The following is a 17,581-nucleotide window of genomic DNA, read 5'->3' on the forward strand; positions in this document are numbered from 1 at the left end:
GGATGCGGCGAGTGGAAGATGGGTACAGTTTACTTTCCCCAAAACTGTCCCCAGTGAACAGGAACATTGTCCACAGATGCAGACCCACCATCTCCACCACCTTTCGGGCCTCCATGACCCTCCGCGCCTTGTGCAGCACAGAACTACACCGATGCAGACGTGTTCCTTCATGTTCCTTTAATGCAGCAGAAGTTCTTATTGCTTGGACTGCTGAGAACTGCCCGTCCTCCTCCCTCACCGGCTCGGCTGAGCTGCCTATTGAAACAGGAGAGCAAGGAGCAGGGTGGGGGGCGGACACATTCCCCCCCTCAACCACTGGAGCTCAGAAGCCAGGTTTTAAAGCACTTTGGAGAAAGCCGTTCACAATTAGCTAAAAGGTCCCCAAGAGATTACAACTTGTAGAAAGCCTTCATTTACTCCTTGAAATGAGGTAAAATTACTCTTCCTCCACCAATCATTATCCATTCAAGGACATGTAAAACGGGGGCGTAAGGAGGAGGTCGCCAAAAACCAAAACCACCTCAGAGCCCACAGGAAGAACCATTATAAATTAAAAGCTACACAGTTGTGCAGATCAACTCGAAGTAGTTTCCCAGCCATGTATTTTCTACGATGGTGAATAACAATTATTTCCCTGCTAACACTTTTCAGGCTGGTTTGTTCTATTCCCTTCGTATTTAAGTATGAAGCAGAACATGAAATGCTGCCTTCATCACTAATAATGGTTGAAGGATGTCCCAGTTTGGAATGTGAGGAAGTTAAAAAGCCCTTAAAATAGGATGTTATTAAATTCTTGGTTTGCACTGAATTTAATTTGCCTGACTCTGAGCTACAAGTTCTCCAAGATACTTAAGAGTTCTCAGAGATGATGGATCTTGATGTCAAATAGGTGCCCAGGAGTCACACCAAACATGATGGGAAGAACCTGCCACCTCATCACTGGTGCTGGGTCCAACTGCAAGACCTTGACAGTCTCACGGACCCAACTTCTGATGGACCTCAGGTGATGGCAAGATTGAGACACCTCCAAGTTAAAGATATCAACTGTTCCACTCCCCCTTGGAAGTGGTTTGGGGCAAGCACTATCTCAACCTCAAAAAAATGCACAGTCTTTGGACTGGGTGTAAAATAAGAGGATTTTTTTTTTACACTATATGATACTCTTAATGAAATTTAACTGGGGATACCTTAAGGACAATTTAAATATTTGTCATAACTTTGTTTGTGCCCTGATTGTTATTTCAGCTCATTATAATTACCTTAAATTATCAGTAGCCTAAACAAGTACTTCTGTCTATTGTGTGGTGTTAAAGCTTCCTTCCTGCCAGTGGCTCAGAGGGCAGACACCTTGTCTTACCTTCTAAGGTTCTGGAAACTAATTTAAAGGGCAGAACCTGCACCAGCTTAAAATGCGACAGGAGAAGTCAGCTAATAATGATTATGATCCAAATTGAACAGTAGCATGGCCCCGTGGTGAAAATTAATTCTACCTGCCACCTTACTGCAGTCACAAGTCCTCTGTGTATGTGCACACGCTGCTCTGGGCTGTAGACGGTTTCTGTGTTGGTGTGGGGGCTGTGGCCAGCAGCACCAAGGTGCTGACCTCCCTCAGCTGCATGAAAAGTGTAAATGGCAGAACAGGCTTCCTGTGCCTCAGCAGCCCCTGGTCTGTGAATCAGGCAGTCAGGACTCTAACGAAGCACAAACTGACTTTGTGTAAAGCCTGTTTTACGTTACCCAGTTCCTGTAAAGAAGTTCTTTCCCCTTTGAGCAACAGACTCCATACAGAGTCCACTGAGCTGACTTCCGAGACAGTGACTTATCCTGAGAGACTACAAATTGCTTTTCCTGCAGTCCACCATCAGCACGACCTGCACTCCTCATGGTCTCTCTCAGCTCAAGGACATTTTCCTCTCTGTGGGTATTTGGTTTCAGCTTGCACGCACGCCCAGTTTCCCAGTAACAGAGCTCCCGTGGCTGCAGCTCTGAACGGCACAGGAGGCACACGGAGGAGATCCCTCCCTGGGTTCATCAAACCCATCCATCGCTCCAGAGTGGACAAGTGGTGACACAGGTCCCACTGAATCTCAGCTGGCCCCCACCGCACCAAGGCCGGTGCCTTATTAGTGCCAAATTAGCTCCTTAAGTCTAAGCAGGTGGCAAGCCAAAGGGGAAGAGGAGGATTGGCAGCAATCCCACGACAGCATCCTGGGGGAAAAAACCCCCAGAGCTAGCAAAGGGGATGCCAAGTGACAAGAAGAACCGATGACCCAAGAGGCGCGCTGGGACGTGGCCATGTAAGACTATACATTCAAGTATGTGCACATCTCTGAACAGACGCTGAAGGCCTAGACCCCAAAATGGGGTGACACAGCGGAGGCATCACAGTCACCCCGGCTGTGAAAATGTTTCTACCCAGCTCCTCCAAGCAACCCAAACGGGCCGCTGGGGCTTGCAGCCGCTGCGCTCTGCCCTTTCTTTTCAGGAGGAGGATGTGTCTTTCCAGACTTCTTTCAGGTGTGCAGGGTAAGATGCACACTTCGAGATACACACTTGTAACTTTGTAGTTTTGCCGCCTCTCACTGTGACTTTCATTTTACGGCTGTGAAAATGTTTCTACCCAGCTCCTCCAAGCAACCCAAACGGGCCGCTGGGGCTTGCAGCCGCTGCGCTCTGCCCTTTCTTTTCAGGAGGAGGATGTGTCTTTCCAGACTTCTTTCAGGTGTGCAGGGTAAGATGCACACTTCGAGATACACACTTGTAACTTTGTAGTTTTGCCGCCTCTCACTGTGACTTTCATTTTGAAAGATCGCTTTAATCTTGGAGCTTCTGTAAGATGACTGCACTTTAATCTTGGAGCTTCTGTAAGATGACTGGAGCAAAAGCAGCAGTGGTCAAATCTCACTGCCCACTTGCTGTAGCAACTATCAGGCAGTAAACTGACTTTCTTACCCTCATAAAACAACGCCTTCTGCTGACAATGGGGAAAAACCCCAATCTTCACCACACGGCCTGGTAATTAGCATCCCAGTGCTAATAAATTATAGTTCCTCTGGGTCCCCACTTCTTGGAGCAATGGTTTTACAATCAGCTCTTCCAATTGCTGCAGTTGTTCCTGGGGCAAACTAGATTCGATGTGTTTAGGTGCAGTGTTCTTTTCTGCCACATTCATCTCCATAGACCTGTCTTATTTCTCAGATGAGCGCGTCTGAGTACATCATCATCATCACTCTCCACTTTACAGGCAACTTCAACACAGAACATGAATTAGTTCTAGAACTAATCAACATCTTTCACAGAGATCCAAAACACAGCTCCTTCCCACTCTCCTGAGGGATACTTCAGCAGGCAAAAACCCATGATCCATGGGACACTGAAAATCCCTTATCTGGTTTAAAGAATTGTCTTATAGCAAACAATGTTTTCAACCTAAAGAGTACCTGGTTTATAGGATTGTCTTAAAACATAGCAAACAATGTTTTCAACCTAAAGAGTAGTATGTGCACATATGGGACTCCACAAAAGATTCTGAAGATCAACTGTAATCCAATGAAAAAACAAACAAGCCACTATTTTGACATGAATGGCAAGGAAAACTATGCAGGAATGCGAAGGAGACTGAAATACTCCAGTTCCCTGAACTGGACCATGGACCATTTTGTTCTCCTGCCTTAGGAACAGAATAAGGAAGCGGTGAGGGTTTGTAAGAGCTATGCAGGTGAGAAGTTTGGATTCATACAAGTTGCCCCTTTCCACAGCAGCATCCCAAACAGGACCTCACAAGCACAGGATGGTGAAGGCACTTGAGACCAAGAGACAGAAATCCTTTTCCAAGACGACTCCTCTCAAAGCTAGGTGGGAAACTAACACATTGTAAGATAATAAACATAAATGCTCTGTTTTCTAATGATCATCGGACACTGCCTGAGAAACTAAAGAGAGAAAGCCTAAAATCATATAAATTATGCTCTGTTTTCTAATGATCATCTGACACTGCCTGAGAAACTAAAGAGAGAAAGCCTAAAATCATCTCCAGTGGTGGCTTTCCTGGCCTTGGTGACTTCAGAGAGCCACTGAACGCCTGTCAAAAATGTAAGAGGTTCAGAGTCTTCAACAGAGGTAGTAAGATACTGCAATGAAACTTCAGTGATGGTTTAAATTTGGCCACTGTCACTGAGTGCTGAGACACTTGAGCCTCTTGCACATTTCCAAGTCCTACATGGTACTATGGTCCACGTCATATTTTGGTTAGAACATCAACCATGCTATGAACACAAGAACCTTGATGTTTCCTTCAGCGTGCAGACTTGGTGCGTGGTACTATGGTCCATGTCATATTTTGGTTACGGCATCAACCATGCCATGAAGCACAAGAACCATGATGTTTCCTTCAGCGTGCAGACTTGGTGCTGGAGCGCTGTGAGGGGCTGAGCTTTGGCAACAACCACTACAAGCAGGAAACTGCAGTACACAACTAGGACAGGAGAGAAAACCTTTCAGAAAAGTCTTTGTGACAGCTGACACGTTAACTCCAGCAGGGTCTTCCTGTCCAGCTTCCGTGCTGGTGAGCTCTTGGATGCGAACCAAAGAGCAACTTCCTGACAAGTGTCTTGAGCTTCTGGCTCCAAGTCTGACCCCTGATTCTTGCCCAGGGTTAACCTGCAGCTTGGCTGTGCTATTTGTTTACTTCTGTGAAACAAAAGGACTTGCAAGGAGAGAGTTTCTATAGAGCAAGTCACCCAAGTCCTGTTTGCGGGGACAGCCCTGTTACAAAAAAAGTGTTTGAATGCCAGTGACTTTAAGACAACTATTCCTTAATTCGGGAATATGCTCTTCTCTCTTTTAAAAGGTCACCACTGGACAAAATGGAAACTCCACAATTTCCAGGAACAAACGTTTAGGAGTTCTTTGCGTTCCATAGATCAGCAGATGGAACTCTGTCTGGAGCAGAAGGACAAGTGAGAAGAGCAGCTTTGCCTTCTGTGTCCTGGGTACAAAACAGTCCTCATGCACATCACACCACCGGCCAAACGGCCTCCACGTTCCAGCACAACACAGCCCACGCCGTTCCTTTGTTTTGGGACAAACTGCACAAAGGAGAACTAAGGATTGCTACGATACCTCCATCCCTAGAGGCACAGAAAACTCAAGAGCCTTGAGGAACCCATGCTAAGTTGGCCCTGCCTTGTGGTGGAGGTCAGAGCAGAGGACCTCCAGCGCTACCAGCCCATACCGTTCTACGACAGCATCTCAACACAGCCTGCTGTACGAATAGCTAATAACTATTTCTACAAGTATAGACCGCACCGACTGTGGCCATAAATACTATCAAACAGCACGTTTCCTGAAACGTCAGGCTTACCAGGGCCCCAGGGATTCCCAGGAAACGAGGAGAAGCCGAGGAGAGGAAGCGCGCCAGGTCCAGCCCCAGCACCTGGTGGCCAGCCAGGACATCTCCTGGGAGCCTGCCCTTCCTCCACGCACCGCCTTCGCTCCGCTTCCTCTCCAGCAACCCCTGCCTCTCCCGTATCTGCCGCAGTAGTTGCCTACATATTTAAATATTTCAATTAATTACCAGCTTCTCAAGTTCAGGAACTATTTTACCTTACTCAAATAGTTTATTTAAAAATATATATATAATATTCTCCAATTCAGAAAAGGATAGAACTTCCCACAATGTAACATTTTTCTTTTTTATATATATATATAAAATATTTATGCATTCAGTGAATGGAAACAGTTTTACTGTATACATTTTTAATGTTGTACTCTATGCAAATCTGCATTACCTAAAAATATACCGTACTTCTGTAAATCAAAACAAGCAGGGAAAAAACCACTGTAGCTGTGCGCCGGGTTAGAATACCTCACAGAAATGATGTGAGAGCTTTTGTTTTGAATTTAAGAACTCACAAACAACATTTTACTTTGCGAGTGCATAAATAGAAGACTGAATACATTCTGGCTCTGTTAAGCTGAACTGTAGTAGAGGTTACAAAATGTAAATATATTTATTTATTCATTTTCAGTGTTTCCAAGTCCACCTTTCATGATAGTGTTAAATAAATCATGGTCCTATCCTTCCAAACATTTCAACACTCTTTAAAAAACAAAAACAAACAAACAAAATTTTAAAGTGAAATGTCCTCCTTCATTGAAGTGTTAGATCATATTTTAAATTACTGCACTCCCACACAATATTTTATATATATATATATTTTAAATATATATATATATTTATATATATAAAGAGACCAAATAGGAGACTACATTTTTTACTGTCAATATGTTTAACATCGCATACTGTAGTTGTATAAAACATGCATTTTCTGGGATAATTATGAACACATCATGAATGAGCCCACATAAATTATTTTTTTTTGTACAACTCCAAGTTAAAAAAAAAAAAAAAAGTCAGATTAAGTGCCTCCGAGGCCCTTTTTTCCCAGCTATCAGTTCTCAAAACACACTACTGAAATATTTATCTATGCCTACAGCTATGTGCTAGAGAACCAGATTTAAAATTTTAAAATACATCTACAGTATGTTTAATTTTCTTAACGTTTGTGACAGTCCTTGGACATTGTGTTGTGAAATGTAAAAATAGTCACAGATTCTTTTTTTCTTTTTTTTTCCCAGAAATAAAAAACACATCTAGGAGAGTACGCAAAAACAAGGCAAAATGAAGTTTCATAGCACTTAATGAGGGTTAATATAAGTCAATAACTAATATTGAGGTTTGTAAAAAGGGCTGGATGAGCAGTTACACGTACGAGCCAATGGTGTAGTCATTCCAATGGTATCAGATGCTGTTTCTGTAACCAACATTTCCCCGCCCTTAAAACCAGTCGATATACATTCAAAATAGGCTGACATTGATATACTTACTAGGTGTAAAAATAGTGCACTATTTTTTTCTGCCACAAAGCAAAATTGCATCCTAAGAGCTGGTAAACCTTCTTTTTTTACCTTAAATAGAGAGAATGGGCAAAAAACTTGAAAAAAATTAAATTAAGGCAATTAGACAGGTAAAACAGGACTGCCCATGATGACATAGCTGAAACTAGTATATACTTCAAACTTATCCTAGCTGCTCAACACTGACATGCAGCTTCTGATAGACGTGTATGAATGATATAAACTTCAACGTTATGGCTTTATACAAGTGCATAGTTGCAACTGCAATAAGTAACGGTATCTGATTAATAAGCATAAAAAAATAAAGTGGAAAGATTTTTAAAACCCTCTTGCAGTATTACAGTACAATATATATACACAGTATAATGGTCACTTCTTACAGATGCAGTCTATATCACTGTGGTGGATCTCCCTCCTGTTCTTCTTGCAGACATGCTGGTGGCATCTTTAGGAAAGCTGAAAAGTCAGTTTCTTCCGTTTTAATATTCATTCCTCTCGATCCTTTTATGAAATGTAGTGTATGTGTCTCGCCAAGAAAGCTTTTGTGGAACAGAGTTTAAAAGGTTACCTAACATATCCTTTTACTATTTACCAACCATTCGTCATTTGATCAGTCACTCAGGAGAATACAGGAAAACCCTCAGAGATTAGTAATTTATATTGCAGCAAAAATGTAAACCTCTGATATATATAGCACAATCTCTCAGGAAAATATATATTTTTAATATATTTTGGGATATGTTTCAGTCTTGCTGTAACGGGAAGAAAATTATCACCTTGAATTGTGTCTGCATTCACAGGGAGCAGTTAGCTGAAAAAGAAGCAAGAAGTTTGGTCAGTAAATGCAACAAATGTAAATCTGACAAAAATATACTTCCTCAAAGCTTTCACTGAAGAGGGGCTCACAGTGTACTCGGGAGAAACGTCCCTCCTGGGCGTTCAGCAGCACCATTACTTAAATATAGTGCATCCTTATGCACGATGATCCCCAATCAGTTAAACCCCCCTTAAATTCTGCAGGAGCTGGTCTCAGGTACCCGAGTACAGAGCTGAGGTCCAGCCCTGGCACTGCTGCTGTCACCCATTATTTATAAGGCTGAGACACCTTATGAACTATTTAAAAGAATTCTTAGGAATTGTTAAATTGCTAATTCAGGGCTTAATGTTAAATTCAGGGCTTTTTTTTTCTTCTGTGTAAACATAATATTGCATCAACATGTAAAATGATTAAAGACTGAAAACCGTAAAGTAGTTATGACCATTTCCAGTACATTCACACTGCTTATTTAAGTTGAGTCATGGGACAAATTAGATCAATAAAGCGGTTCTATCTTTTCTAAAGCACTCAAGGAAATCGTATCACAGAAGCTGCCAAGCTCATTTGTTTATGTAGGTTTCAAAGGCATGGTTAGGTACCCCAAACGCACAGCACTGCAAAGGAAAGCCACGTCAAATTCACTTCATAACACAGGGAGGAAAGCAAAATGCACAACTCCAGTGATTTCATGTCTGCTGGCCACAGAACAGTCAGTTTATGTTAAAAGCTTAAAAATGAAAAGTATTTGTAAATACCAATTTTGTTTCAGCTAAACATCCAACTGCTACAATCTCCCTTTTAGTTTCCAAAAAGGATCCCTGGAGGTTAGCAGTATTAGCACTACAGATGAGCAACACTGAAAACAGCAGATTTTTTGTTTTCGGGCAGGCAGACATGAATCATGAAAAGAGATCTAAAATTAGAAAAATAAAACCACTGACAAAGGCAACAACTTCGTTTTAATGAAAATAACTCCTTTAAAAATTCATCGACATCACGAACAGAATCTCATTTTTTCTGTTTAGAATACTAAAATGAGATCTTGTGTTTTCTCTGCTTTGAGAAACAAAATCCAACATAGCATGCTGTATTCAAAGGCAAACAAATCCATTCCTCTCTGTTTAGATTTACCCCTTTTATACTTCTTCAGAAATCAAAAACATCGTCATCATCATCATCATCATCACCATCAATATCATCAACATCATCAAATGACCAATCCCAGTCCTTAAATGCCAGATCAAGTAATCTGCAACAGGAGGGTTTGATGTTTAATGTGTGTCACATTTCTATTAAAGGCTTCAAAATTCCATTTTTTATCACTGAACTTTTACAGGGAAGAGACCGCATTAACGCAGGCGGGTTCCTTCCTGCGTCTGTCGTGGAATATGAAGACTCAGCTAGAGTTCCTGTAAGCCAGGAATACTGTACTCATTGGAAATTGATCTCACAAATCACTCAGTTCTATACTTACCATGTTGATTTTTTTCCCCAAAAAATTCAACAGAAAAGACCAACATATACATTTCATAAAGCCAGCTGCCTCCTGTGTTGCTGCTGTTCTTGTTGACCGAGGTGCAGTTTTACGCTCTCCCACTATCCCTTCCCAGACAGTCACACAAAGCTAACAATTTTTCCAATAAAATGAAGTCATTTTGATTGCTGAACATCAAATAAAATAGCTGAATTTACAAACAAATGCAGCAGGATTTTACTGTACCCCCAATAGAGCGGGGTTCCACTACCCAGCTATCCTGTCCCTCAATGTTTCAAGGTGAGCAATGCCAAAAGGAGGAGATACCGACTTGTTCTCTAGGCCTTGTCGAACAGTAACGTGATTCCTATAGTAGATCTCAGACAAATACCTGAAGAACTCACTTCTGTAGTGCTACAGCGACAAGAAATGAAACCCAGGCCAGTCACCTCTCCATTAAAATATCCTAAAGTTGATTTTTTTTCTATTTGGAATCATCCTTTTGGCACAATCCAACTAATGGAGAAGTAGAAATTGTATTGTCTGCATCAAAAACTGGTTTCCCCCTTTCTTAAATCACCACGAAGAACAACAGCCGTGAAAGCCCTGGAGAAACAATCACTGTGTGAAATTCCTGTCAGGGACAGCGTTCATAGGACCACGCAGCTTGGAAGGGACCTCAGGAGGTCTCTAGCCCAAGCTCCTGCTCAAAGCAGGGTCAGCTACAAGGTCAGCCCAGGCTGCTCAAGGCTTTGTCCTCTCAGGTCCTGACAGCCTCCAGGGATGGAGCCCATCCAGCCTCACCAGCTGCCTCCCTGCCCTGCTCTCTGCCTTGGCTTTTCTTCCTATCCAGTTGGAATCTCCCTTGGTTAAACCCAGCCCCGTGTCTGGCTCTGTCTCCTCCATACCCTCCCCCCAGGCTGGGGCAGGCTGCTGTGGAACCCCCAGCAGCTCTCCTTCATCCGGGCTGAACAAACCCAGCTCCTTCAAGCCTCTGCTCTCACCACCCTGGTGGCCTCCACTGGACTTGCCCCACTTTTTCAATGTCTGGCTGGAATTTGGGGGCTCAAAGGCGGAGGCAGAACCTCGCTGCAGACTAAGGAGTGAGCAGGGGGGGGGAGATCTCTTCCCCCAACTGCCCGGCCACGCTCCCCTTGGTGTGGTCCCATGCTCCTGCTCAAAGCAGGGTCAGCTACAAGGTCAGACCAGGCTACTCAGGGCTTTATCCAGTTGTCTGAAAACCTTCAAGGATGAAAATTATGCAGCCTCTCTGGGCAACTTTTTCCTTTGCTGTACTGTCCTCATGATTAAGTTCTTTTTTCCTTAAATTCATTCTAAACCCCTCTTATTTTGACTTCTCCTTTTTGCCTTTTGTCCTCCCAGTATGCAGCATTGTGCAGATCTTGGTTTCATCACCTTGATGACCACCTTGTAGGTCCTGGAGGGTGACCAGGTACCTCTAGGAGGTACCTGCACTATTTATATAATACAATACCTTAAATTCCCTTTCATTCTCTTAATGCAGTAGTCCAAACCAAGAAGTGAAGAGTAGGTTTTGTTAAAAAAAAAATAATAGAATAAAAGTTTATAGAATTGTATGAGTCTGGTAAGGTTTGGAATATCCAGCTTCTCCCCGGCCACTCAGTCCCCACATTCAACCAGCAACTACATCTCCATTTTTAATAAAGTTGGTAACACAAAATTAATTATTCCGTAAGGTAAGCCCTTGCACAAAAGCCTCACAGAAGCACCAGTCAGGTATAAATTGGCCACAGCAATTAGAATAATTTATAAGTATCTGGCTTCTAATTATAACTTTTTAAATCCATACAAATTTCCACTGGTTTGACAGACCAGCATTAGTAAGGTGACAGGTGACATGACCTCACAGAACTACACTTTTCCATCTGTTAAGTACATTTGCAAAGCCAACTTGGAAAGTTTAACTGCAAAAATGAAATGGCTTACACACAAAAATATTCGTTCTCCTCCTTTCCTCGCCATTACAAAATGCACAGATAGAAAAACCCCATCGTTCAAGACTGATTTGTAGTGGAGGAGAACCACAACTAAAAGGAATGGGAAGAGTAAATACTGTGCTGTGACAGCATTTTGCAAAAAGGGTCACAAAGAGTGAAAGAAGGGTGTTAGAAGGAGAATTACTATTTTCAGGGCACCAAAGAATAGCTGTGAGAAAAGAATCAGAAATGATAATATACATGTCAACATGTAAGAAACATAATAACACAAATGAATTAGAATGTAAAGACTAAGCAGAAGAAAAGTATTTTATTTGTCCCCCAGGTTGTCATGAATAATGTCTCCTTGATTCATGCTTCAATCTAATCAGTGATATTTGGGCTAGTTTTGCACAAAGAAACTCTACAATAATCGGTCCCTAAAAAGTAGTAATTAAAAAAAATTTTACCTTCATGGTTATAATAAAAAAAATCTAATAATTTAAAATCCAAATTATGAGGTCTGACTTCCTTTTAATTAGGTAAAGTAAAATGGCCAAAAATTAGACTGTATGGAAGTTAGGAGGGAAGTGAAATGGAGTTATTGAGTCCTTTCACTAAGCATTTCCACACATTAAAATAGCAGTATTTTTTTTAAGATCTAACTCTTGGTAGCACAAGGCTGTTTTGTGATAAAGCAGCACGGCAGTGAGACAGCGCACGCTGACACCGCGCTCCCCGCTGGAACTCTGGCAACTCACTCAACCCAGTTTGCAACCAGCCTGAGTACTGGTGGCAAACTGGTCACAGAAGCAAGGAGAGCGATAGCGCCTGGCCGCTGCCGAGTCACCTCCTGGGGGACTCAACCCAGTTTGCAACCAGCCTGAGTACTGGTGGCAAACTGGTCACAGAAGCAAGGAGAGCGATAGCGCCTGGCCGCTGCCGAGTCACCTCCTGGGGGAAAATGTTAAGCCTTTGCTGCTGGAACACTGCAATAAGCAAAACAAGTCAGACCAAATCAAAAATGTTAAGCCTTTGCTGAACTGTCCTTTGCTGCTGGAATACTGCAATAAGCAAAACAAGTCAGACCAAATTTTTCACGGGCTGTCAACAACTGGGGCCTGATATAACCAAGTGTGAGCCAGTACCAGAGGTGGGGAAAAGAGCAGGCTGAAAAATACCAGTTCTGTGCTGTGCCATCATGTAAGCATTACCTGCAGAATGTTACCACTTCCCACAAGAGAGTGTACATTTTGCTTCTTAAAACTGATCCAGTAATAGATTACGAGATTTTGTATCGACACTTCTTTCCCAAATGAGAGGAACTTGGTAGGACTGTTCTTTTAGCAATCATGAGACATGAGCATGAGTCCTTCTAGGCTGAATAAGGAACTGAAACCAATTCTCCCACCTTTTTTTGGGTAAGTGCTGCAGCTACTTGACCAAATGGTGATCCCCCACCTCCCATCTCCTTGCTCTCTCGCAGAACGCGCGAGTGATGCTCGCACAGGTGCCCGTGAGTGATGGGCCCTGGAACAGGCTGCCCAGGGAGGAGTCCCCTTCTCTGGAGATTTTCAAGACCTGCCTGGATGCAGTCCTGAGTAACATGCTCTGACAAGCTCTGGGTGGTCCTGCTTTGGCAGGGGATTTGGACTAGATGATCTCTATGGTCCTTTCCAACTCTAAAAATTCAGTGAAATTCAGTGAAATTCAGTGACCTCCACGGGCAGGGACGCTAAAGTGACATTCATCTGAACTAGCTCTTTAGTGCAGATGTCCACTCTATGCTCCTTTTCTACGCTAGGAGGACATGAACCCTGAAAGCAACTCTTCCTAAACATCAACCATAAATGGATTCAGACACAGATACATACATTTGGCCAGATGAAACACACACCAACATACAAATTTGCAATCAGGTGTCTAACCTTAGAGTGGGGCAGGAATTCAAACATATGCCTCCAAACCAAGCAATAAGAAACAAAAGGCACATAGTCTTTTGCTATGCATAAGGCCTCCTGACTGCTTTTTGAGGACATCTAATTATCTCCAAGGTTCATTACAACCACAAGCCCCTAACTTCATTGCCCAACTTCAAATGGGGTACAGCAGTGGCCATCTTGAAAACTGGTAAAACTTTTTCTTCTTTCCTTTTTTTAAATCTTCACTGACTCTCTGCCTAGTTAAACCCCATTTCCCCTACCAGCCACCAGTTCACAGGAACTATTAGGCTACAGATGATGCTACAAGTTCTGCTTATTACATGCAAGAGCAATAGGATACATTATCAGTATGAGGGTCCTTTAAACAAAGGAATAAACATAGTGGCTCTTCTAATACCTTAACTCAGCTTTAGAGAAGCTGGCCTGCTAGATCACATCAGTAGTCAACATTTGCGGTCAACTGTCCTCATCAAAATAGACAGCATTAATTGTAGTCAACTGTTTTAAAGAATAAACTAAATAGCATCTGTTGTGTCACCTTGGTTTGTTTGGAGGAAGCTGTCGACTTGGTCGTCTGATGGACTGGTTTGGCTGTACCTTCATGGAAGTTCTGGGAGAAGATCGAGCAAAGGGGTCTGGTGCTGGAGGCTTCTTGGGTATTTTTTTCACGAGTCGGCTCACCCATTTTTGCTGTTCTTCCGTAGAATTAGCTAACAGTAGTAGATTCTTTGCCGTTGAAATATCATAGTACACTGTAATGAGAATTTTTTTAATAAAAATGAATATTATTATTCTAAACATGTTCCCACATCAAAAATTAGCTGTCAGATTACAATACTCTCATGGTCAACACAAAGAGAAATCAGCAGAGAAATCAAAAGCAAAGTGAAGCAGATTTTGCCATACTTTAAGTTTCCTGGCTGCTGGCAGTGCCCCCTCCTTACATTTAGAGGGTGACAACTCAGTACTATGGAAGATACACGCTCACATGGGGAAAAAAACAAGGAAGGGTAACACAAAGAGGTGCACCTGAGCCCAGGAAACAACGTAACCCGAGTCACAAGGAGTAAACTTCACTGAAAGTAGACTATTTCATCCCATGCACCAACGCTATCGTTTCGCACAGCGACACAGCACCACACACAGTGTGGCCCACGTGCCATTAGCTGACAGCAGTGAGCTGATCCTCGCGTAGACACCCTTAGAGAGGCTCTGACAGCTACGTACTAATAAAAGAAAAACCTACCTGTTCACGTTCAGTTGGTGTCAGACTATTACTAGAAACCTCTGATCTACTAGGACACCTTGTGTCTCAAGTGACAGTATGTGAGAAACCAACAGAAAAACCAGGACTTAACACTATATGCACATTCAAATACTTGCTATTTACCTTTGCAAGGTGCTATAATCTCTTCTTTTTTATCCATGTGATCTTTGTGACATTTGATATGGCAACGGCGACATTCTAGAGCAGGAGGAGGTTTAAACATGTGCCACAGTGGCTTCATACAGGCTTCACAATTGGTTGGGAAGTGATAAAGAGTAGGTATGAACTCATGTCCTTTGTGACAAATGTAATTTGACTTCTCTCCCATGGGCTCCACAGGAAATTCCTGTTCCTTTTTGCTCTCTCCTTCATTAGCATATAGAATCTAAAATCAAAGCGAAATAATCTCAGTACTCCTATATGGCAAATGGAAATTCAGAGTCATTAAGTAGAAAGATGGAAGAAATATAACGGAATGGATTTTTTCAACTTCTTTTAGTGAATATTCCTTTAGACACAGTTATGAAAATGTTTTTGGCAATGTGTGAAATACCATCTTTGTTACACTAGAAACATTCATTTATTACTGAATACCTGGAATATCCTAGGAATTTCCTTGGAGTCTGCTCTGTACACATCTGTCTGAGTGACTGGTCGGACATGGAAGAGTTTGCTATGGGGAATTATTTCAATAAGGACAAAAATTAATGTTACCAAAATGATAAATATAAATTGACAATTTAATTAGGATACAACATACCGCATTAAGACTTAGAGTCATTAAAGATTTGTCAGTACAATTTTCTCATCACTTGAATCAAGTCCTATCTTTCAGTCCTGCATATGAACTTCCAAAAACTCTGAATAAAAAGAAGTCACAAGTATCCAGCTATATTTGCAAAAGAAATGACAGCATTGAAAAGCCATCATCATGTGACTTTAATGATTGCCGGGAGCTTTCTAACACAATCCTCTACCCACGCTCCAACCTCTGAATATCCATTCTGTATTTATTAAGAAAACAAATTAATTAACTATAGAACCCATACATGAGGACATGTCACTGAAAATGTACAAACACTGAAAATTATAGCCTCTCTGCTACGGTTTGCCTAACGTTTTTTGCTGTGATGTGTATGTGAGGTGGGTCCAGCGGAGGTAGTGGGAGGAGTTCAGTTCCACCAGTAAGTAGGGCACTGGGCACCACACTCTGCGGCACCACCACCCGCAGTGGGTCCCTCAGCTCCCAGCCCCGTACTTCAAACTGCAAAAGCTGAGACTGTGCTCCCACACTGGGCCTCAAAAAGGCCTTTTGTCAAAGTCTTTCCGACAAAGTTCACCTACAAATGAGAAGAAGGAATCTCACGTGGTAATACTTACTCTATGTCTAATACCATGTAGGGATTAGACTGCTCTTTATCTTGTTCGCTGTCATAGAACAGGATCTTCTTACTGCTCACAATTACATACTGTTAAGAGGCAGAAAAGGATGAAATACACCTTTTAATCAAAGATGTCACAGCAATATTTTCCTCTGATTTTATTAAATGGTAGCTAAATGGACAATAGTAGGACTGTATTCTAAGCCCAAGATTTGCCAATAAATTAATCGTACAACCAACAAAACTCTGATTACCCGATAGATCAATTTACATTATCAAATTAATTGATACTTAAACAGACTTACGTACCTATGAAGAGATAAAAATGAAAGTCTGGAAGTAAGTAAGGTAAAACCTTTCCATTTCTATTTTACTTGGACTGGTAGTGAGATTAACTGTCATCTTATGATACCTATTTCACAAGCGCAGTTCACAACTAATAGGGATCGTGCTCACAAAGATCACTGTTATACTTACCAACACTGCAGGCAATTTTGATAAAAAAGCTACTTTCCTAGAGGACCTTCTATTGCCAGAACTTTGTCCAGAAGGAACAGTGTGACTGAGCACTAAGTGAACTGGTATGAAACCGTGTTGTTACTTTTTGGACAAAGATTCATCAGAGGGTACTGAAAAGCAGTAAACGAGTGAAGGCTGCACAAGGCAGATGAGTAGCTGTTAGTTTTATCTCCTAAATAAATAATTTGTCAAGGCTATCTGCGTCCAGATTCTGCTGAATTCCAGCTATGAAATTCTGCTGGGAATGCTTATGGCTGAATGTACAAACGTTTGAAGATCTCAAACAGCTGTTCTCACCTCTGGTCAGACAAAGAAGTGTCTTCACCTGCAACAACTGGCTTAACCTGCTCCTCTCAGACACAGCTACACCAGCTAACGTTTTGAGATGCGTTCTTTCATTACTTAAATATATAAAAAGAAAAACTGAAGTGATGAAAAGCTGCAGTAAGTTTAAAATCCGGACTACACATGAAACAAGATCATAAATCTGGTTTTCTTACCTTTTTAACCCATCCAAATTTTTTAGTGTTATTTCTAACAGGCAGCGATAGCCAGCCTTCCAATCTTGATTCTGAAAAAGACACGTATTAAACAACATAAATATTCACAGAACATTATTTTTGAGACTACTGTGCATTTTAAAATAGTTATTGGAGATCAATAATAAAGCAACAGAGCGAACATGAGAACATGAACTATTTAAAACTCCAAGGTCTTGCAAAGTAAATGTTCAGGAATAAATTAAATTCCTGAATACAGCCAATAAACAACAATGCAATCACAAGAAGTAGTAGACACATGGAAGAATGGGCAGAGCAAACTTGCAATTATAGCACACACATTCCCTTTAGTAATTTTTCAAGATATAAAATGCTTATGTCTATCAGCCTTTACCTTTTAAAGCGGCGTCTGAAGATATTAGTACAGACCACACAACATCCAGTACAAGATGAAAAAAGGCAAATTACCAGGACCAATAACCTCTATATCCTCTATACACCAGGTAAAATTTCAGAAGTTTAGTATTCTAATTCATATCCTTTGCTCTGACATTTTTTTTTTTCAAATTGTGCCTAAATCTCCTAGGCTTTATAATCCAAAATAAGTCATTTTTGACTAATCCTTAGGCCTTGCCTAAAATTCAACTGCCCCTTCACATGCGTGCGATATTTTATATTACACTGACATGTGAGTCAGACTGGATTTATCAACAGTAGTAACAGCTCAGCTGTTTGATGTACACATTTCAGTCATAACCAGAAGCTGACCGGGATCACCCATTTCTAGACGTGGTAGTCCATAG

At 41.7% G+C, this 17,581-nt stretch overlaps 1 protein-coding gene across 2 annotated transcripts in view; it reads right to left on the reverse strand.

The window, feature by feature from the left end:
• Positions 1-5,587: 5,587 nt before the first annotated feature.
• ROCK2 (Rho-associated, coiled-coil containing protein kinase 2) overlaps positions 5,588-17,581 on the reverse strand; it is a 99,327-nt gene continuing 87,333 nt past the window's right edge. Inside the window, exons 27-33 of one of the 2 annotated variants that reach the window (XM_014956778.1) lie at positions 16,779-16,849; positions 15,758-15,846; positions 14,972-15,050; positions 14,501-14,762; positions 13,649-13,862; positions 8,867-8,984; positions 5,588-7,729 (exon numbers count right to left, since the gene is read on the reverse strand). In XM_014956778.1, coding sequence (XP_014812264.1) covers positions 8,882-8,984; positions 13,649-13,862; positions 14,501-14,762; positions 14,972-15,050; positions 15,758-15,846; positions 16,779-16,849 — 818 coding nt within the window. In that variant the 3' untranslated portion in view covers positions 5,588-7,729; positions 8,867-8,881. The remainder of the gene's footprint in view (positions 7,730-8,866; positions 8,985-13,648; positions 13,863-14,500; positions 14,763-14,971; positions 15,051-15,757; positions 15,847-16,778; positions 16,850-17,581) is intronic. The other variant, XM_014956779.1, reaches the window with a different exon arrangement.

This window comes from Calidris pugnax, unplaced genomic scaffold, assembly GCF_001431845.1.
Source record: "Calidris pugnax isolate Ruff unplaced genomic scaffold, ASM143184v1 scaffold171, whole genome shotgun sequence".
Classification (NCBI taxonomy): domain Eukaryota; kingdom Metazoa; phylum Chordata; class Aves; order Charadriiformes; family Scolopacidae; genus Calidris; species Calidris pugnax.